This window comes from Nycticebus coucang, chromosome 6, assembly GCF_027406575.1.
Source record: "Nycticebus coucang isolate mNycCou1 chromosome 6, mNycCou1.pri, whole genome shotgun sequence".
Lineage (NCBI taxonomy): Eukaryota > Metazoa > Chordata > Mammalia > Primates > Lorisidae > Nycticebus > Nycticebus coucang.
In genome coordinates, this window is record NC_069785.1 from 128,229,992 (window position 1) to 128,251,815 (window position 21,824).

The 21,824-nt window shown below is 40.8% G+C and overlaps 3 protein-coding genes across 3 annotated transcripts; all 3 read left to right on the plus strand.

Moving 5' to 3' along the window:
* The first annotated feature begins 1,383 nt into the window (after positions 1-1,383).
* LOC128588865 (olfactory receptor 10G9-like) lies at positions 1,384-2,307 on the plus strand. Its single transcript, XM_053595626.1, has one exon. It carries the CDS (start codon positions 1,384-1,386, stop codon positions 2,305-2,307), a length of 924 nt encoding a protein of 307 aa, XP_053451601.1.
* A 9,060-nt stretch (positions 2,308-11,367) lies between these two features.
* On the plus strand, positions 11,368-12,300 carry LOC128588976 (olfactory receptor 10G9-like). The gene has a single exon (XM_053595821.1). It carries the CDS (start codon positions 11,368-11,370, stop codon positions 12,298-12,300), a length of 933 nt encoding a protein of 310 aa, XP_053451796.1.
* Positions 12,301-20,095: 7,795 nt separating this feature from the next.
* LOC128588957 (olfactory receptor 10G9) lies at positions 20,096-21,022 on the plus strand. Its single transcript, XM_053595790.1, has one exon. It carries the CDS (start codon positions 20,096-20,098, stop codon positions 21,020-21,022), a length of 927 nt encoding a protein of 308 aa, XP_053451765.1.
* The last annotated feature ends 802 nt before the right edge of the window (positions 21,023-21,824 follow it).

A 21,824-nucleotide genomic window follows, 5' to 3' on the forward strand; every position in this document is an offset into this window, starting at 1 on the left:
ATGATGGAATGTCTTCTTTTGTGAGGGTGTTGCCTGGGTTTATGAGCATGAAGGGTAGGAAGATGGTGGGGAAATATGATCTCTAACAAAGCCCATATTAGACAATATTTACACATCTACAATAGGAGGGTGCGTGATAGAAAGCTTGTCCTACACAGTAGATTGCGGTTGAGACAACACATATGAACACCATCTGCTAAACCTCAAAGGGAGGGAAAAATACAGGAGAAATGGGGGGTAGTCTTGGGTGAAGCTCCACTCATCTGAATCACTTAGCAGGTTCTGGAGTACCCTAATATGTAGTTTTGCTGATATCCTTACTGTGAAAACTTGGAGAGAAACCCTTTAAACGCAGTGGTGGGAACACCAGTACCAGGGATGAAATATTCCACAAGACCTAGCTATTACATTGATTAGAAGTCTTTAGAAACACTGAAAAAAATATATTTATTTTTCTCTTTCTAAAAGCAAAAAAGGCAATTCTGCAGTACTGTAGCAAGTTCTAACTTGCCATAAACACTATCGTTTACTGAACAGTTATTATATGCCGGCTACTGGGCTCTGCACTGTAAATAGAGAATCTTACTTAAACCATACAACTTCTCAGTGAGAAGTGACATTAGTCATGTCAACATACTTATGAGGAAATTAGGTAATAATTCAGGTGCACCAGGAACTTTTTATATATCATGACTACCAACAGATTCTTGTTTTGTGAAGTTTTCCTATAAACCCTGTAACAAAATAGGATATGATAGGTAGGATTGCAAGTAAACTCGGAGACTTCTTCTCATTAGCATACATTCCCTATCCTGGTGGTTCTCAATCTTCCTAATGCCACGAACCTTTAGTATAGGTTCTTAGGACCCAGGGTCGCAACTAGAATAAAACTGGAACCTCAGTACTAAATGGTAAGGGACAGAATCTTGACAAACATCTTTAGGAAGCTTGGGACAGAATCCTCAGCCTCAGAGGAGATTGCAGCCCCAACTGGCACCTAGATTCAAAACTGAAGAGACCATGAGCAGAGGACCAACTGTCCGGACCCACAGAAAGGGTGAGATAATAAATTTGCATGTTTCAGGCCATTATGTTTGTGGTAATTATTAAGATACCAATACAATCTTAATACAATATATTTCTCCTGCTTGCTTCTCTGTGTACCTATTAGTGTGAGTGTCTCTGGGTACTTACATGGGAGAGATGATGGAAATCATTCCATTACTCTCACCAAAGAAGCCTTGTAATAAGACAATTTTAGTGTAATCTTGAATTATCCATCATCTTTGATGCAATTGCCACATAGCGAATGGATACTCAGTTCACAGTCAACTGCTAAATTCTTTATATCCCCATAGCCAGAGAGACCAAGCCTGAGAAGAAATGTCCAACGTGAGCCTTGTGACAGTGTTCATCCTCATGGGCCTTCCCCGGGCCCCAGCGCTGGACACCCCCCTCTTTGCCATCTTCCTGGTGATTTACGTGCTCACCGTGCTGGGGAACCTCCTCATCCTGCTGGTGATCTCGCTGGATTCCCACCTCCACACCCCCATGTACTACTTCCTCACCAACCTGTCCTTCATCGACATGTGGTTCTCCACTGTCACGGTGCCCAAAATGCTGATGACCTTGGCGTCCCCGGGGGGCGGGGCTGTCTCCTTCCACAGCTGCCTGGCCCAGCTCTATTCCTTCCACTTCCTGGGCAGCACCGAGTGTTTCCTCTACACGATCATGTCCTACGATCGTTACCTGGCCATCACGTACCCGCTCAGGTACCCCAGCTTGATGAGTGGGAGGACGTGTGTGCTCCTGGCCGCCAGCACGTGGCTCAGTGGCTCTCTGCACTCTGCTGTCCAGACCACACTGACCTTCCGCCTGCCCTTCTGTGGGCCCAACCGCATCCAGCACTATTTGTGTGACTCACCACCTATCCTCAAACTGGCCTGTGCGGACACTTCAGTTACTGAGACTGTCATCTTTGTCACTGTTGGGATGGTGGCCTCGGGCTGCTTCCTCCTCATAGTGCTGTCCTACGTGTCCATCGTCTGCTCCATCCTGAGGATCCGCACGTCGGAGGGGAGATGCAGAGCCTTCCAGACCTGCGCCTCCCACTGCATCGTGGTCCTCTGCTTCTATGGCCCTGCTATTTTCATTTACCTGAGAACAGGCTCCAGGGACACTATGGATGGGGTTGTGGCCGTTTTCTACACCGTGCTGACCCCTCTGCTCAATCCTATTGTGTACACTCTGAGGAACAAGGAGGTGAAGAACGCTCTGTTGAAACTTAAAGCCAAAGCACATTTTTAGAGAGAATAAACACTAGGAAGTAGAAACACTAATTTGTTCAAAATAAGTTCTCTAACTTAGTTATCCTCGCGTTAAATATTAAGGGACCATCTACTCAGTTATATTTATTTCACATGTTTCCTAAGAAACTTTTAAAGTCTGATCTGTTGATTCATTATTTGCAATAGCTTTATCTTTTAAAAAATTTATATTTTAATTGAATCTCCAGAACAGAAGATCAAGTCATTCTAATATTTAAATCAATGATATGCGCTTTTTGACTTATTTTTTGTACAGATAAATTAAGAATTTACAATCATGAAGATAATGTTCTAGAATAGCAAACAACTATCAGATGTCATTTTTTCCCCTGGTGGGAGCTGTTCCAACTCTTTTCATTTTTTTTTTTTACTGGATCTGTGCATTTTTGTGTGTATACAAATCTAAAGGTATTTGCAATAGAAAGTATATAATAGATAAGGTTGCGAATGGAAATTCCATATATCTATATATATTTCTATACATATCTCAAAATATTATTTCTAGAAACATTATTTTTAATAGCAAGAACAGAAAACTGCTTAAACGGCTATCCATGAATGAATAAAAAGTAAATTGTTGAATATTCACACAGTGAGTTACTATACAGCTATGATAATTTATGATCTACAAAACTGTAGTCATAAATTGTCATGGGACATGAAGTTGTAACTGGTCTTTTGTGCCTAATTATATTTGTTAAGATACAATATAAAAAATTAAATATCTCTTAAAAAAATTAAATATCTCTTTAATATCTAGATTAGTGGTCCTCAACTGGGGGTACTTTTTCCCTATTGGGTTCTCTAGGCAATGTCTTCAGATGTTGCTCTCAGGTACCCGCATCTGATGGTAGAAGTCAGGGGTGTTGCTAAACCTCCCACAATGCACAGGGCAGCGCCTCATTATTTTTGCCAGAAATGTCAATAGTGTTGAGGTTGACAAACTTGTGTAAATAAATGTATATAAGACCATGACAATCAAAATAACAAAATATTTTCAGGGAAATAGGAAAGTTGTGGAAGAATTAAGTATTGTAACGTAGCCACAGAATCTTAAGACTTAGGTTTTAAAGAAGCAAAATCTCTTCAATTTTTTTCTTTTAGATTCAGTGTAATTCCAAGTAGAATTCTAGCGTTTTATTTTGTAGATGTGGACTTGTGGACTCTACGCTGCACCGTGAAAGGAAACGATTGTTCAAGATAGTGAAGAGAATCTCAACAAAACAAAACAAAACGGGAAGATTCCCACCAGATAACAAACCTTGCTATGAAGTTACAGTAATTTAGTGAGTATAATATTTGTATGAGGCTAGAAACATAGAAAAATAGAAACTGAAGAAGGTGTAGAGATAGATTCTGGAGATAGAGTCATGCATATTCATATGACCACTGCAGGGCAGAAGAGCAAGAATGGCTTTATTTGAAAATTTTTTTTTTTTTTTTTTATTGTTGGGGATTCATTGAGGGTACAATCAGCCAGGTTACACTGATTGTATTTGTTAGGTAAAGTCCCTCTTGCAATCATGTCTTGCCCGCAGAAAGTGTGGCACACCCCAAGGCCCCACCCCTCTCCCTCCTTCCCTCTCTCTGCTTTTCCTTCCTCCCCCATGACCTTAACTGTCATTAATTGTCCTCATATCAAAATTGAGTACATAGGATTCATGCTTCTCCATTCTTTTTTTTTTTTTTTTGGCTGGGGCTGGATTTGAACCCACCACCTCCAGCATATGGGACCGGCGCCCTATTCCTTGAGCCACAGGCGCCGCCCCTGCTTCTCCATTCTTGTGATGCTTTACTAAGAATAATGTCTTCCTATTTGAAAATTTTTATGGGTAATTTGAGTCCTCAGAATGAAAAAAGTAAATTTTGACCCCTTTTTCACAATAGACACCTTAAAAAATCAATTAAAGCCTACAAGAGTAATTATCAAAGTGTGACATTTGTTTTGATAAAGATATGTTAAAGAAAACAAAAGAGGCTAAAATAATACATAAAATAATACATTAGATTAAAATTATTATATTATGAAATAAACATTTTACAGCTCATTTTCATTCATCATGTTATAAAGCCAGAGTTTAATAAGCAAAGTAAAATAAAGAAAAATCTTTTGTGAACTTAAATTCTCAAAAAATACAGTTCACATAATGAGGTAAGTCCAAGTCCAATATCAAATTATATAGAAAATAACAAATCCCTGTGTCCCAGGCAGAGTACAGTTAATCTCTGATGAATTAAACATGAAAGAAAACATGAACCCTTTGCCTACTAGAGGGAAGAAATTGACCAGAGGGAGGTAATTTCTAAGAAGCAACAAGTGCCTTGTCCAGGGGGTCTCCAAAGACTGAACCAACCAGAAAGAAGTATAGAAACTACAAAGTGGAGATATGATCAAAGTCACACAAGGGGGTCTTTAGAGCATGGGTACAAATCAAGTGACATTGTCCTCAAGTGATCTAGCCTCATGAGCAAAGTAAAAACCACACCCACCAGCACCATGACTGTTTACAAATGACACGGGAAGTTACCTTATACAGTCAGGAAAGGGGAGGGTCCAAGTTCTGATACTTCTCTACCTCTTTCCCAGAATATTTATGAATATTCCACCTCTAGCTTAGCATATTATTAGGGACAAGCATAAATGGGCAGACCATAACCCCGGAGAGCTGCTGTTCCTTTTTTTTTGAGACAGAATGTCACTATTTCGCCCTCAGTAGAGTGCTGTGGCATTACAGGTCACAGCAACCTTGAACTCAGGTGGCATCCACCACAATGCCTGGCTATTTTTTTATTACAGTTGTCGTTGTTTAGCAGGCCCTGGCCGGATTCAAACCCACCAGCCTCAGTGTACGTGGCCAGTGCCATAACCACTGAGCTATGAGTGCTGCCCAAGCTGCTGTTCCTTAACGGAACAGTCTGCTCTCTACCAACTTGTTTTTCTTTTTTATAATATTATTTCTTTTTTTATAATTCTGATTAATATGAGGGTACCTAGAATTAGGCCACAATGCAAAGTCTAAATTGGAGCTATGTCCCTCACACAGGAAGTGTGCCACACACCCACACATTGTGTCTTGTTGGAAGGAACCTGCCAACCTACCTTCCCTCCTCCATGGCTTCAACTGAGTTTTTTCTCATGTGAGCACTTCGTTGTTAATGTTAATCTATAAATTTCAAATTAACACAGAGTACATAAGATACCTGTCTTTCCATTCTTACGATACTTTACTCAGGAGAGAGTTCTCCAAATCCATCCACATAGTAACAAAGGATACAAAATTTCCATCTTTTTATGGCTAAATAGTACTCCATGCTATACATTTACAGTCTATTAATTAATCCATTCCTGGTCAAAGGGCACTACATCTTTGCAATTATAAACTGGGCCCTTATAAACATGTGAGTGCATTATGTCCTTATGGTAAAATGACTTTTTCTTTTGGGTAGATACCTAGTACTGGGATTGCAGGATCAAAGGGAAGGTCTACTTTAAGTTCTTTGAGGACTCTGCATGTTTCTTTCCATTGAGGCTGTACTAGCTTGCAATCCCACCCCCAGTGCAGGAGAGCTACCTTCTCTTTGTCCCATGCTAGCATCTGTTGTTTTGGGACCTCGTGATGTGGGGCATTCTACTGGGCTTCGGTAATATCTCAAAATGGTTTTGATTTGGGTGGTGCCTGTGGCTCAAAGGAGTAGGGTGCTGGCCCCATATGCCGGAGGTGGCGGGTTTAATCCCAGCCCTGGCCAAAAACTGCAAAAAAAAAAAAAACAAAGGTTTTGATTTGCATTTCTCTAATAATTAAAGATAATGAGTATTTTTTCATGAGTTTGTTGGCCATTTGTCTGTCCTCATGAGAAAAAAATTCTGTTCACATTCCTTGCCCAGATTTTAATGGGATTGTTTGCTCTTTTGTTTGTTTGTTTGTTTGTTTTTGGCCCGGTCTAGGTTTGAACCCACCACCTCTGGCATATGGGACCAGCGCCCTACTCCTTGAGCCACAGGCGCCACCCTTTACTACACTTTCTATACTACATCTTTAAAGCCAGGGTCTCCTCATTCATAGAATAGACCCTTTCCCTCTCTGACATGTACTACTCTTACTTAATAAATCTTGGTGCTTTGCTTGCTTACACCTGCTTGGGGTGCTCCTTTACTCCATTAACTCAGTACCAGTCTTTGGTAGCAAAAACCAAGAACCAGGGGACATGAACTTGGTGTCTACTCAATGAACCTGACAAACATTTAAAAAAAGTCTACACAAAATATTAGGGGTATACATGTTTTGAAAATCTTTCACAAAACTCCAATATGTAAAAAATAATCAAATGGTACTTCTATGATTAATAGAGAAGGAATAGAATTGGAGGGAATAGAAAGTGTAAATGAGGCCGGACATGGTGGCTCACACCTGTAATCGCAGTACTCTGGGAGGCCAAGGCAGGTAGATTGCCTGAGCTCACAAGTTCAAGACCAGCCTGAGCCAGAGCAAGACCCTGTCTCTAAAAATAGCTGGGCATTATGGTGGGTGCCTGTAGTCCCAGCGACTAGGGAGGCTGAGGCAAGAGAATCGCTTGAACCCAAGAGTTTGCCCTGGCACTCTACTGAAGGTGACAAAATGAGACTCTGTCTCAAAAGAAAAAAAAAAGTGTAAATGGAATGCCAGTCTCTAATGTTGCTAAAAAGACAGATTTTTGAGAAAATTCATTGGTTCTACAAAGTAAAACTTGAACACACACACACACACACACACACACAGAATTTCAGGTTAGTGGTGGAGGGAAAGTCATCCGAAAAGTGTAATGTGAATGTCTTGATGATCTATTGTACAGAAGATAAATGGGCCTTACCACCATCCAAGTCACTTGTTAAATAAAACTTATAGGAGCCCATTGGTTTGGACTGAGCATGAGGCTTAACAGACCAAACCAAAATGAAGTCACTCATGCTGAGGTTCTACCCTGTTTCCCTGAAAATAAGACAGTGTCTTATTTTAAGGTGTGCTCCCAAAGATGCGCTAGGTCTTATTTTCAGGGGACGTCTTATTTTCCTGTAAGTAAGTCTTATTTTCGGAGGATGTCTTATTTTCGGGGAAACAGGGTACTTCATTGAGCTAAAAATAAGTTGCTTATCTGACTTTCCAAGAAATCAGATAGAAATAATTGCCAAATCCCCAAATAAGCCAGCTTCTAGCCAACATGATATGGGAGTACCGTGTGCTTTAACCCCTACAGGAAAGTAACTTTGAAATGACCCATCCTCTTTTTGTTTGTTTTCTGCTTTTCTCAGCCCTTTTCTGCTTATAAAGCCAACCTCCTCTCCTCTGTTCATTAGAACACTCTTTCTATGGTACAGAATGAGGTGTTGCATGATTACAGAATTGCAAATGAAAGCCAACTAAGATCTTTAAAAAAATGAAAAATCTATACATATAATATACTTAAATAATGGTAAGTTTGACCTTACCATAAAACATAAATTAATGTTCTCTTTGTAAAACTTCAGAAGAATCAATAAAATAAAGAATATTGCTTCAAAGGAAAGAAAGAAAGTAAGACCCTGAAAAGCTAATTTGCAAAGGAGACATACAAATGAAATATCAAAGTGGTTGTAAAAGGAATAAAAATCATGACAGCAATACAGTCTCACTATTACTCACAGAACTGGGAAATAATTTTGTATGGTACATATTTCTTTGGAGAAAAGTTACCCTAAAACTCTGAACAACAAAGTCAGTTTGGAGTTGGGATGTTTAAAACCACTGCACAAAGATAGTGACTGAGACAGTGGCGTGACAGAGCACATCATAATGGTGAGACCAGAGTCATGGATTCTGGCCAATTGTAAGTTGAGAGTAAGCAGTTGTGTCTCAATTATCTGGCAAGGGAAAAAGGTGAAATCCTCCTTCTTTCCTCTTAGGTATAAATATCAGTTCCAGGCATACCTGGGTGTCTCTTGGGAGGGTTCGAATAAGAAACATACTTGGTAATTTGTGCGCGCTAATCAAGAAACTGCCTCTGGTCCTTTCCTGTTTTGTGCTTATCAAGGGAACCTGAAAACCCAGGTGCAGTCCCACCTCCTGAGACACCAATCAAATAAGCTCTCACCCTGGTTACTTTCTGTTCCTTGCACTTCAACTAGTTTGGTCTTGAACTAGAAATGGACCCCACTTTCTCAACACTGTCAATGTGTTCTAGGGGGGATGCTTTGCAGCTAGTCCCTAAAATAGAAGGCGGAGAGTGAAAAATTAAAAAAAAACACTCAACTGAGTTTTACCACTGAAATGATTCATGTGTTATTGTAAGGTGCGTTCTTAGAAAGGTAGGTTTCATTGAGTTTCACCTGTTTTCACTCTTTCATCTTAATCTTCTGTTCAGAGCTAAGATCTTTGGGGATTATTAGACTTTCATTTTATTTTATTTTTTTCATTTTAAAATCAATAATGTAGATAGAGGGAGAGATAGATGATAATGGAGGGGTGCAAAAAAGACTAAGTTGCTGTGTGCTGAGTGTTCAAGTCAAGCATGGAGACTCTTGCCCTAAGTTTCAGACTACCTCAGACTTCACTGTATGCAAATTTTCATGTTTTGTCAAATCTGATGATAAAGCCATTCTACATATTTGGTCCCCCAAACACAGTAGACATTTCAGAGTTATTTTTGTTCCATTTTGGAGTTCTAAGATCTGAGTTGGTGATGACACTAATCCAGTCTCCACTATTTATTTAAATAATGAAAAATATAATCTTAATGTAACTTAAGCCATATTTCCAAGGGATAGAACACATTTCATCTGGGCTTTGCAGAGCTCCAAGTTTCTCTTGATTGGTGAGCCACATTCCTATCCTTTTCTCACTGAGCAAATAATCACGATCCTGAACTCACACTTTGTGTTTGGTTTAAAACCTTATTTCTGCCTCAATGTCAACAGTATATAATCCCCACTTCTCTTGACATCAAGCAGCCTAGCTTCCTCCTCTTGCATTGAGTTTGCTTTTCCTTTCTAAGAGCATAGGTGGTTAAGTCAGAAACACTGGCTTGGAGGAATTGTCTTCTTTTATGAGAACGCTGTTTGTAAAGATGAGGGGTGGGGGAAACAGGATCTCTAGGAAAGCCACGGTTAGAAAATACCTAGGCATCTAACATAGAAGGGTGTGTGATGGAAAGCTGGCCTTACCCAGCACATTGTGGATGAGACAGCATGTATGAACTTTATCTACTTAGAGCCTCATAGGGGACAGTCCTATCTAAAAGAAACCGGGGCTAGTCATGTATGAAGCCTGATATTTTCTGAATCATCGGGAGGTGGTGGGAATTCCACTATAGAGCCCTGCAGAGATTCCTACCTGCCAGAGAAACCTGGGAGAAGTCCTTTAGAGTAGGTAGGAGTGGGGGCACCATAAGAGTACCAGTTGTCAAACATGCCAGAAAACCCTAGCTATTAAGTTGAAAAGTCATCTCCGGAAACACTGAGTGTGATAATCTCCCCTTTATTTGGCACCCCTGGGGATTTGTAGATTTGGGATAAATGTTATTTCTGGTTGCTTGAAAGTTACTATTAAAAATAGGCCTAATTCTATACTGCATAATATACTACACCATGAACTGGGTATTGACTTGATAATAATATTGAAATATACTAATTAAAAGCAAATGAAAATAAAAGCAAAGTTATCTTACTATAATACAGTTTAACTGTATTATGTATACCCACCCTGTAACCAAAATGTCCCACAGAAAGCACAGGGTAGGATAAAGGCAGTGGAAGAAAGATAATTCTGACCAGCCGGGAAAGCAGTAGAGGTCCTAAATATGGATGTTTGGGGGGTGCTGAAACACAGGGAGCCACAGGAATGGTGCATGAAGAATGGGCAGACTGGTGACATGGGGCACCAAGTTTAAACTCTGAAAACAAACTCTGATTTTTTTTTTGTTCCGGGTCCTATGCTGGTTGCTTGACAGTACCAGTTACTCCAGTTCCAGGTAATGGGAGTTTACTGTATTTATTTACCATTCTCTAAGATCCAAAAAGCATTATACTCTTGCAAGGTGTAATGTTGTATGATGCACTATCATTATTGGGCAGGAATCACCTGCCAGGCTGTCTTAAGTACTTTAAATGTACCATCTTTTTAAATACAACTGTTCTGTGAGGTGGGTGATGTTAGTAATGCCAAATGACTTATGAGGAAATTAGAATGATTTGGGTATACTCTGGAGTTCTGACAGATCATTGGTTGCCAACAAATGGTTGTTTCAAGTTTTCTATGAAGTCTGAAGCAAACACACAAGATGGTAAGTAGGATGGCAAGTGAACACCAACATTACTTGCCCACTGATTTACACTCACCATTCAATAACTTCCCTTTGAGTATGGCTGGGACCTAGAAAGGCAATGGGTTATCCCCCCTTGATTGCATTATACTACACAACGCTATCATAGAAAACTTGAGAAAGATTTTCCTGGTGGCTTTGTAGAAACTGTCAGGTTGTGAAGGCTAGGTGGCTAGGATGCCAAGACCCAGGGTGGGAACTAGAATAAAACTGGGACCTCACTCCTCAAAGTCTAAGAAGAGGGGCTGGTCAAAAAATTCAGGAAGCTTGGTAGAAGATTCTAAACTTCAGATGAGAACGCAGCCCCCATTGACATCTAGATTCAAACCTGGAGAGACTATGAGCAGAAGGCCCAGTTCTCCCCACCTAGAGAAAAAGTGAGATGATAAATTTGCATGTTTTACTCCACTAAATATATAGTCATTTTTAGTACACCAAGAGAAATCGAACACAAGGTGTTTATGCTTATCTCTTTGTCATGAGTGTCTGTGTGTGCATAGATGTGAGAGAGAGGGATGCAGAAATCATTTCATCAACATCAACACTCTCACCAAAGCTTTGCAACAAGCACTTTCAGCAGAACTCTTGAATTGTTCATCATCCTTGATGCAATTGCCACATAGAGAATGGACACTCAGTTCACAATTAACTGCTAAATTCTGGGTGGTCATTAGATCCCCACAGGGAGAGAGATCAAGCCTGAGAAGAAATGTCCAACGTGAGCCTTGTGACCGTGTTCGTCCTCACGGGCCTTCCCCGGGCCCCAGCGCTGGACACCCCCCTCTTTGCCATCTTCCTGGTGATTTACGTGCTCACTGTGCTGGGGAACCTCCTCATCCTGCTGGTGATCTCGCTGGATTCCCACCTCCACACCCCCATGTACTACTTCCTCACCAACCTGTCCTTCATCGACATGTGGTTCTCCACTGTCACGGTGCCCAAAATGCTGATGACCTTGGCGTCCCCTGGGGGCGGGGCTGTCTCCTTCCACAGCTGCCTGGCCCAGCTCTATTCCTTCCACTTCCTGGGCAGCACCGAGTGTTTCCTCTACACGGTCATGTCCTACGATCGCTACCTGGCCATCATGTACCCACTCAGGTACGCCAGCGTGATGAGTGGGAGGACGTGTGTGCTCCTGGCCGCCAGCACGTGGCTCGGTGGCGCTCTGCACTCTGCTGTCCAGACCTCACTGACCTTCCGCCTGCCCTTCTGTGGGCCCAACCGTGTCCAGCACTACTTCTGCGATGCACCACCAATCCTCAAACTGGCCTGTGCGGACACCTCCACCAACGAGATGGTCATCTTTGTCAACATTGGGGTAGTGGCCGTGGGCTGCTTCCTGCTCATAGCGCTGTCCTACGTGTCCATCGTCCGCTCCGTCCTGAGGATCCGCACGTCGGAGGGGAGACGCAGAGCCTTCCAGACCTGCGCCTCCCACTGCATCGTGGTCCTCTGCTTCTTTCTTCCCTGTATTTTTATTTACCTGAGGCCAAGCTCCAAAGACCCTGTGGATGGGGTTGTAGCAGTTTTCTACACTGTGCTGACCCCTCTTCTCAACCCTGTTGTGTACACTCTGAGGAACAAGGAGGTGAAGAACGCTCTGTTGAGACTTAAAGGCAGAGTGGCACCTGTGGCTCAGTGAGCAGGGCGCAGGCCTCTTATACAGAGGGTGGCAGGGGACCTGCCTCTGTGGAACTGCAACCAAAAAATAGCTGGGTGTTGTGGTGGGCACTTGTAGTCCCAGCTACTTGGGAGGCTGAGGCAAGAGGATTGCCTAAGCCCAAGAGCTGGAGGTTGCTGTGAGCTGTGATGTCACAGCACTCTACAGACAGCAATAGAGTGAGACTCTGTCTCTAAAAAAAAAAAAAAAGCTTAAAGTCAATGTAACACTAAATTGATTCTCTAAAAAAGTGATTTTTTTCTGGGTGGTCATTAGATTTTAATCATTTAAAAGTGATTTTTAAAGAATCAACACTAGGAAGTAAAAACACTTATTTTCTCTTAATAAGTGATATGATTCAGTTATGCCTTTAGAATTATTACATGTATATTTCTTTGTGTTAAACGTGGAGAACCATATACTCAATTGTATATTTTTCATAGATTTCCTCAGAATTTTTTAAAATTTTAAGTAAATTTTTGTTTATGACGAACACACTTCTATTCTGATGTATTACCTCATTTCTCTGGAAGAGATTTTTCCCTTTTTTAAATGTACATATTTTAATCAGATCTGAGACAGAGAATTATGTCAATTATATATAAATTTTATTTGCTGATATGCTGTGTGTTGCTGTCTGCTAGCCCAATCAATGACACAGAGGTATCACTGCAGACAGAATGAATTATTTATTAATTAAGGGAAGACTGGGGGCTCGCTCAAGCCATCAGCAATTGTACATCTTTATTCACTGTATTATATATCCAAACTCATCAGATAAGAATAAGTAAGAATAAAGAGCAAAAGCATTAGTTGAGACTGCCATAAAAATTTCTCCTCAGCATAAATGTTACAAAGCACATACATGTTATTTCTAAGTCTGGAGCATTTAACTTAAAGATAAACTACAAGGACACCAGGCTGTCTGTTCTGTTTGCCCACCTCCCTAAAAGGTTAAATGAAACTTTTGTGTAATTTGAAGTTAGGGAATGAAGAGCAACAGTTCAGCCTCAGACAGGTGCTAAATCTCCAGCTACGACTTGGTGGGGGGGACCTCAGGGAATCATATCTGAAGGCCTTTTTAGCAAACAGGGAGGAATTAACCACTGCCTCTGCTGTTTTAGCAAGCAGGGATGAATTAACTCCCGAGTCTCGCTTATGGCCGAGAATGGAATTTTCCCTTCCCAGGTTCTCCCGTACCTCAAGGAGCACATATGAGACAAAGCCACCTTTTGCAAATTAAGAATTTACAATCTTTTTTTTTTTTTTTAACTTTTTGGACAGTTGCATTTATTACTTCCAATTTTCTTTTTTTTAATTGTTGGGAATTCATTGAAGGTACGCAGAATCAAGTTACATTGATTGCATTTGTTAGATAAGGACCCTCTTATAATTGTGTCCCACCCCCAAAAGATGTACCACACCTTGTGTCCCCCCATCCTCCCTCCTCCCTTTTCTCTGCTCATCCCATCCCCACTCCCCGCCATGTACTAGGTCACTAATTGTCCTCATATCAGAATCGAGTACATAGGATTCTTGCTTCTCCATTCTTGTGATGCTTTACTAAGAAGAATGTGTTCCACTTCCATCCAGGTTAATATGAAGGATGTAAAGTCTCCATCTTTTTTAATGGCTGAATAGTATTCCATGGTATACATATACCATAGCTTGTTAATCAATTCCTGGGTTGTTGGGAATTTAGGCTGTTTCTACATTTTTGGTGATTGTAAATTGAGCTGCGATAAACAGTCTAGTGCAAGTGTCCCTGTGGTAAAAGGATTTTTTTTTTCCTTTTGGGTAGATGCCCAGCAATGGAATTGCAGGATCAAATGGGAGATCTTGCTTGAATTCTTTGAGGGTTCTCCATACTTCCTTCCAAAAAGGTTTTATTAGTTTCCAGTCCCAGTGGCAGTGTAAAATTGTTCCCTTCTCTCCACATGTACACCAGCATCTGCAGTTTTGAGACTTTGTGATGTGGGCCATTCTTGTGGGGTTAGATGATATCTCAGGATGGTTTTGATTTGAATTTTTCTAACAATTAGGGATGATGAACATTTTTTCATATGTTTGTTAGCCATTTGTCTGTCTTCTTTAGAGAAGATTCTATTCATCTCTCTTGCCCAGTGATATAAGGGATTGTTGGCTTTTTAAATGTTGATCAATTTGAGTTCTCTGTAGATCCTAGTTCTCAAGTTCCTATCCAATTCAAAATATGCAACTATCCTTTCCTAACATGTCAGTTGTTTTTTTTGCTTTTTTTTTTCATTAAATCATAACTTTGTCCATTGATGCATTTACGGGGTAGAATTTACAATCTTGAGGATATTGTTTGAGAACATCAACAAATATCAGATTCATTTGTTTTCTGGTTGTAGCTATTCAAATATCTTTTCAGTTTTTGTTATTGGATCTGTGCAGTCGTGTGTGTGTACAAATCCAAGGGTGTATGCAGAGAAGGTGTGTAATTTATAGAAGATTATTAAAGGCATTTTGTTATGTGCGTGTGCATACACATACCCTAAACATTATTTCCACAGTCATTATTTTTAGTAGGCAAAATAGAAAATAATCCATCTGACTATCCACTAATTTATGGAAAATAAATTGTTTTACATTCATACAATGTGTTACTGTACTACAGTGATCATATATGATCCATAACTACATATATAATGGCTTATGCATTTATCTTTTGTGCCTATTTGTGTTTGATAAGATTCAATATGAAAAATTAAATATCTCTTAAATATCTAATCAGTGGCTTTCAACTGGGGGCACTTTTTTTCCCACTGGGTTCATAGCAGGTACTGAATCTGGTGGTAGAAGTCGGGGTGCTGCTAAACCTCCCACAATGCACAGGGTATCCCCGCACTGCCAGACCCTATTTTGCCAATCAGTTGACATTTTCCCAAAATGTCAATAAGTTGACAAACCTTTATCTAAGTTTAATGATGTCAATAAAGTTGTATAAGACCACAACAATAGAAATAATACAATATTTTCAGGAAGTAGAAAACTTGTTGAAGAATTAAATATTATAATGTAACCATAAAAAATAAGACATAGCTTTTTAAAAAGCCAAATCTCTGCAGTTTTTTCCTTACCGATTCAATGTAATTCCAAATAAAATCTCAGCATTTGATTTTGTAGATATGGACATGTGAATCTTACACTGTATGGAAAACAAAATAAACACTCAAAATGGTCAAGAAAATGTTTAAAAAGCATAAGGAAACTAGATAATTCACAGCACCAGCTATCAAAACTTTTTTTTTTTTTTTGAGACAGAGTCTCACTTTGTTGCCCACGGTAGAGTGCTGTGGCGTCACAGCTGACAGCAACCTCCAGCTCTTGGGCTAGGGCGATTCTCTTGCCTCAGCCTCCTGAGTACTTGGGACTACAGGCGCCCGCCACAACGCCCGGCTATTTTTGTTGCAGTTGCCACTGCTGTTTTAGCTGGCCGGGGTGGTTCGAACCCGTCACCCTCGGTATATGGGGCTGGCAGCCTACCCACTGAGCAACAGGCGCCAACCTCAAAATTTATTATGTAGCTGTTGTATTTTATGAAGTGTAGTGTTTATATGAGGCTAGAGAAATGGAAAGGTAGAACTGAAGAGAAGGTGTAGAAATAGAATGATATATAGTCACGTGATAATGATGACATTGCAGGGGAGAAAAGCAAGAATGGCTTTATTCAAAAATTATTTGGGGTAATTTGAATTCTCAGAATGAAAAAAGTCAATTTTGACCCCAAAGGGCACGTCAAAAAATGAATTACAGCAGATAGTAGATAAACAAAGTATGACATTTGTTTAGAGAAACATATGTTAGACAGAAGAAAACAAATAAAGCTGATCATAAAAGTAATATATGAGACTAAAATTATTACATTATGAAATAAACATTTTGCAGATCATTTTCATTCATTACAAGGTAATACAGCTATAGTTTAATAATCAAAGTAAAATAAAGAAAAATAATTTGAGAACTTAAACAAAATTCCTAAAAATGCCCTTCAATTGATGAGGTAATTATAAGTACAATCTCAAATTATCTAGAAAATAAAAACATCTTTGTGTCACAGGTAAAGTAAAATTAATCGCAGAGAATTAAGCATTTACATGATGCAATAAAATGTGAAATCGTTAAAATATTACATAAGTGAAAACTGGGAAATATTTTATGCAAGAGAAACTCTTTTAAAGCAAAATACCAAGATGAAAAACATATGCACATCAATTGATGAAATTCCCTAGAACATTTAGAAAATCCATATATATAAAAAATATATATTTGAATGATAATAAATTTAAAAGTTCATTTTACTTCATGGTTAAACTTAAATATATGTTCTCTTTGTAAAATTTCAGAAGAATCAATAAAATAAAGGTTATTACCTGAAAAGAAAAAAAAAATGAATAAGGATCCTGAAACGCTAATCTGCAAAAAGAGATATAAACATAAAATATCCAAGTGTTTGTTCATGATTATAGAAAGCAGTAAGAATCATGCCAGCAATGCAATCTCATTATTACTTCTGCACTGGGAAATAATTACATATATGCATGTTTCTTTGGGGAAAACCACTGCAAAACTGTAAACCACAAAGGCAGTTTGGAATCGGGATGTTTTAAGACATTGTGCAAAGATCATGACTGAGGGGGTGATTATCAGTCAGGGAGCTCAAACAGGCGGGGACCATTATGGATTCTGGCCAATTACAAGCTGAGAGCAGGCAGTTGTGTCTCTCAATTTCCTGTAATCGAGGGAAAAGACTAAGTCCTCCTTCCTTCCTCTTAGGTATAAGATCAGTTCCAGGCATACATGGGCTTCTCTCAGGAGGGTTCCAAGAAGAAACATACAGGGTAACTTGTGCACGCACATCAAGAAACAGCCATTTGTCTCTTGATTTTGTGCTCAAGGGAACTTGAAAACCCAGGAGCCATCTCATCCCCTGAGGCACAAATCAAATGAAACTCAGACCCATGTTATTTTCTGTTCCCTGCACTTCCACATGGTTGGCCCGTGACTAGAAATGGACCTCTCTTTCTCAACACTGCGTACATGTTCTCTGAGTGATGCCTGAGGCCAGTGCCTCTTAATAGTGTGGGGAGAGTGAAGACAGAGGAAAACTCAGATGAGCTTTACCACTGAAATGATTTACATGTCGTAAGGTGAGTTCTTACAAAGTAAGATGTCACAGTTTCCCCCGCTTTCCTTCTTTTCTTTATTTCAATTTTCTATTTGTGGATAACATTTGGGAATTTTTATGCTTCACTCTCAAATCAGTTATCTAGATAGATAAAGAGACAGACAGCTATACAGGTAGTGAGTGCGTGCAAATAGGGGCGACATTGTCACACAGGGAATAGTCAAGTCGGATATTGACCCTTCCAGTGGAGACTCCTATTTCAGTTCAGGCTATTTCGACTTTTGCTGATGAAAACGTCATTATTCAGCAATCAGAATATGAATCTATCTTAGGGAGTATTTCCCCAGTGCAGTAGAAATTTTGGAGTCACGTCCATTCCATTTTTGAAATTCTGACATTCCTATTGATGATCACACAATCCTGTCTCTGATGTTTATTCATATATTTGAAAAATGTAGCTTAAACCACATTCCATAGAAATAAGGGACATTTTTTGTCTTTTCAAAGAATAGAAATCTTAGTTTCTCTTGTTTTGCTGAACCAGTTTCATGGCCTTTTCTCACCAAACAACTTATAAAATCTTGAACTAAGATGACATTTTGGTATGAGTCAAAAACCTTATTTCTGCCCTGATTTCAATGGTGTACACTCCCAGCTTATCTTGACGTCAGGCTGATGCAGTCTTTTCCTCTTGTGTTGAGTCCATGTTTTCCTCTCTCAGGTTGTAATTGTTAAGTAGGAGACACCAACACTTACTGGGGTTGTTGCCTTTTATCGAGCACTGCCTGGGCTTATGGACATGAGGAGTAGGGGCAGGTGGGGTGAAGACAATCTCTGATAAGGTCAATGCTAGCACATGTCAAGACATCTATGACAGGTTGACATATGATGGACAACCGGCCTGCGCTACTGAGTAGATGGCTGGGAGAGCACATATGGACCCCATGTCCCTGGATCCTCGTAGGGGATGGTCACACATAAGGGAAACAGTGGACCACTGATGCATCAAGCTTGGTGTTTTCTGCATCATTTTTGGAGGTTACAGGGATCTCATTATGCAGTTTTACTGAGACTCTTGTTCTGGGAGATCTGAGAGAAGCTCCTTAGAAGCAGGCGATGGTGGGGGCATCATGAACAGTACCAGGAATGAAATGTTCCGCAAAGACCTACCTTTTAAAACAAAGTCTCTGGAAACAGAAGAGAAGGCACCTATTCTCTTTCTCTCTAACATCACACGCTACAGTTTCGTAATACTGCTGCAAGGCACAAAAGTGTAAGATTCCCTGACATTTACTGAGCAGCTATCACATGACAGGCATAGTAGCAAGCACTTTAAATGTTTCATCTTATTTAACATGTTACAAATTCTCAGTGAAATAGGTGATGTTCGTCATGCCAGGTAACATATGAGGAAACTAGAGAATCACTTCCCTGTAGTATCTGCTTGTGAATAGTCACTGCTACCAACAATTGAATTTTTATTTAATTAATTAATTTATTTATTTTTGCAGTTTTTGGCCGGGACTGGGTTTGAACCTGCCACCTCTGGTATATGGGGCTGGTGCCCTACTCCTTTGAGCCACAGGCGCCGCCCAATTATTTATTTATTTTTTTAGAGACAGAGTCTCACTTTATCACCATCAGTAGAGTGCCGTAGCATCACACAGCTCACAGCAACCTCCAACTCCTGGGCTTAAGCGATTCTCTTGCCTCAGCCTCCCGAGCAGCTGGGATTACAGGTGCCCGCCACAACACCCAGCTATTTTTTTTGTTGTTGATATGTTGCAGTTTGGCTGGGGCCAGGTTTGAACCCACCACCCGCAATATATGGGGCCGGTGCCCTACCCACTGAGCCATAGACGCTGCCCAAATTTTTATTTTTTAAAAATATTTCCCATGAGCCCTGAAGAAAAAAAATACACTTATACAGAATTCCAAGTAGCCTCTACTAATAATCTCCCTTTAAATGTGGGTATTACCTCCTTGATTACATTATCACATAATACTTTGTCACAGAAAACTGAAGTTTCTCCTGCTGGGTTTGAAGAAGTGAACTGTACTATTGAGAGAAGGCCTGGTGGCTAGAATCCTAGAAACCAGAGTGCAAACAGGAAGCTGAGGGTGGTATGTCCGGCCAAAAACCATCAAGAAAACTAATCGCAGACCTAAAGCTACAAGGATCTGAATCCTACAATAAACCCCATAAGCTTGGCAGACCATCCTGAGGCTGAGATGAGACAGCAGCTCCAGTCTACACCTTGATCAAAGTGATGAGAGCCTTAAGGCTTTGAGCAGAGGACCTGACCCATAGAAAAAGTGGGAGACTAAATTTGCATGTTTTTTTGCCACTAAGTTTGCAGTAATTTGAAATAGACCAATAGAAATGAAATGTGTTTCTCCTACTTCTGCGTATCTCTGCAGTAGCAGAGATTTGGGTGTTCATGTTCTTGTGTGGGGGACAAAGAGTTTTTGAGTCATTTGATCATGGTTATCAAGCAACTTTGTAATGGACAAAGTCCAGTCAACTCTAGATTTACATAGCTGTCATCTGGAGAATTCTCAGCACTGAATTCATTGAATTCTGGGTGGTCATTAGATCCCCACAGGGAGAGAGGGTGAGAAGAAATGTCCAACGTGAGCCTTGTGACAGTGTTCATCCTCACCGGCCTTCCCCGGGCCCCAGTGCTGGACACCCCCCTCTTTGCCATCTTCCTGGTGATTTACGTGCTCACCGTGCTGGGGAACCTCCTCATCCTGCTGGTGATCAGGCTGGATTCCCACCTCCACACCCCCATGTACTACTTCCTCACCAACCTGTCCTTCATCGACATGTGGTTCTCCACTGTCACGGTGCCCAAAATGCTGATGACCTTGGCGTCCCCGGGGGGCGGGGCTGTCTCCTTCCACAGCTGCCTGGCCCAGCTCTATTCCTTCCACTTCCTGGGCAGCACCGAGTGTTTCCTCTACACGGTCATGTCCTACGATCGCTACCTGGCCATCACGTACCCGCTCAGGTACGCCAGCTTGATGAGTGGGAGGACGTGTGTGCTCCTGGCCGCCAGCACGTGGCTCAGTGGTGCTCTGGACTCTGCTGTCCAGACCACACTGACCTTCCGCCTGCCCTTCTGTGGGCCCAACCGCATCCAGCACTATTTGTGTGACTCACCACCTATCCTCAAACTGGCCTGTGTGGACACTTCAGTTACTGAGACTGTCATCTTTGTCACTGTTGGGATGGTGGCCTCGGGCTGCTTCCTGCTCATAGCGCTGTCCTACGTGTCCATCGTCCGCTCCGTCCTGAGGATCCGCACGTCGGAGGGGAGACGCAGAGCCTTCCAGACCTGCGCCTCCCACTGCATCGTGGTCCTCTGCTTCTTCGGCCCTGGTCTCTTCATTTACCTGAGGCCGGGCTCCAGGGACGCTGTGGATGGGGTTGTGGCCGTTTTCTACACCGTGCTGACCCCTCTTCTCAATCCTGTTGTGTACACCCTGAGGAACAAAGAAGTGAAGAAATCTCTGTTAAAGCTTAAAGAAAAAATATCACATTCTTAGAGCAAATCAACAGTCGGGGATACCATTCAAGGGTAGCAACAAATGGGCAATGAGGTCATTTCTTTAAGGCTGCAGGTGTGCAAAGCCTTTCTTAACTCTTCTGGCAGTCGAGAGTAAATGTATCCATGTTTTTCAAAATTACTAATAAAATTGAAATTATTAACATGAAATGTATTGAACACGTAATTATCAGTGTTGAATATTTTTCCAAGCCACCTATTCAGAATATTTCTTTTGCAGACATCTGTGGGAAATTTTTCATTCATAGCTTCTCCTTTTCTTTATGATGAATGCGCACATATTCCTAATGCTGATTTTTTTCTTCTGAGTAGGTTTATTTTCCCTTTATAAAAAATAAATATTCTAATTTGATCCCAGGCACCAGAATTGAATTATTCACATATCTAAGTTTATAATATGCTTTCTTTTTTTTTTTTTTTAATTTTTGTGCCTACAGACTTGAGAATTTGCTATCATGGGGATACCATTCAAGGGTAGCGACAAATGGGCAACAAGGTCATTTCTTTAAGGCTGCAGGTGTGCAAAGGCTTTCTTAACTCTTCTGGCAGCTGTGCTTGTGTGCGTGTATGTGTGTGCTTTTGTGTGTGATATGAGCGAGGGAGAGATAGGCCAAGGTGGTTAACCTTCCCCTAGCACAGTAGTTCTCAACCTTCCTAATGCTGCAGCCCTTTAATACGATTCCTGTGGGTCGCGACCCACAGGTTGAGAACACTGTATATTTTGACATTGTTAATTGCTCCTACCCTGGAAAAGTCCTAACCTCCTTTCATGCTGTCTTTTT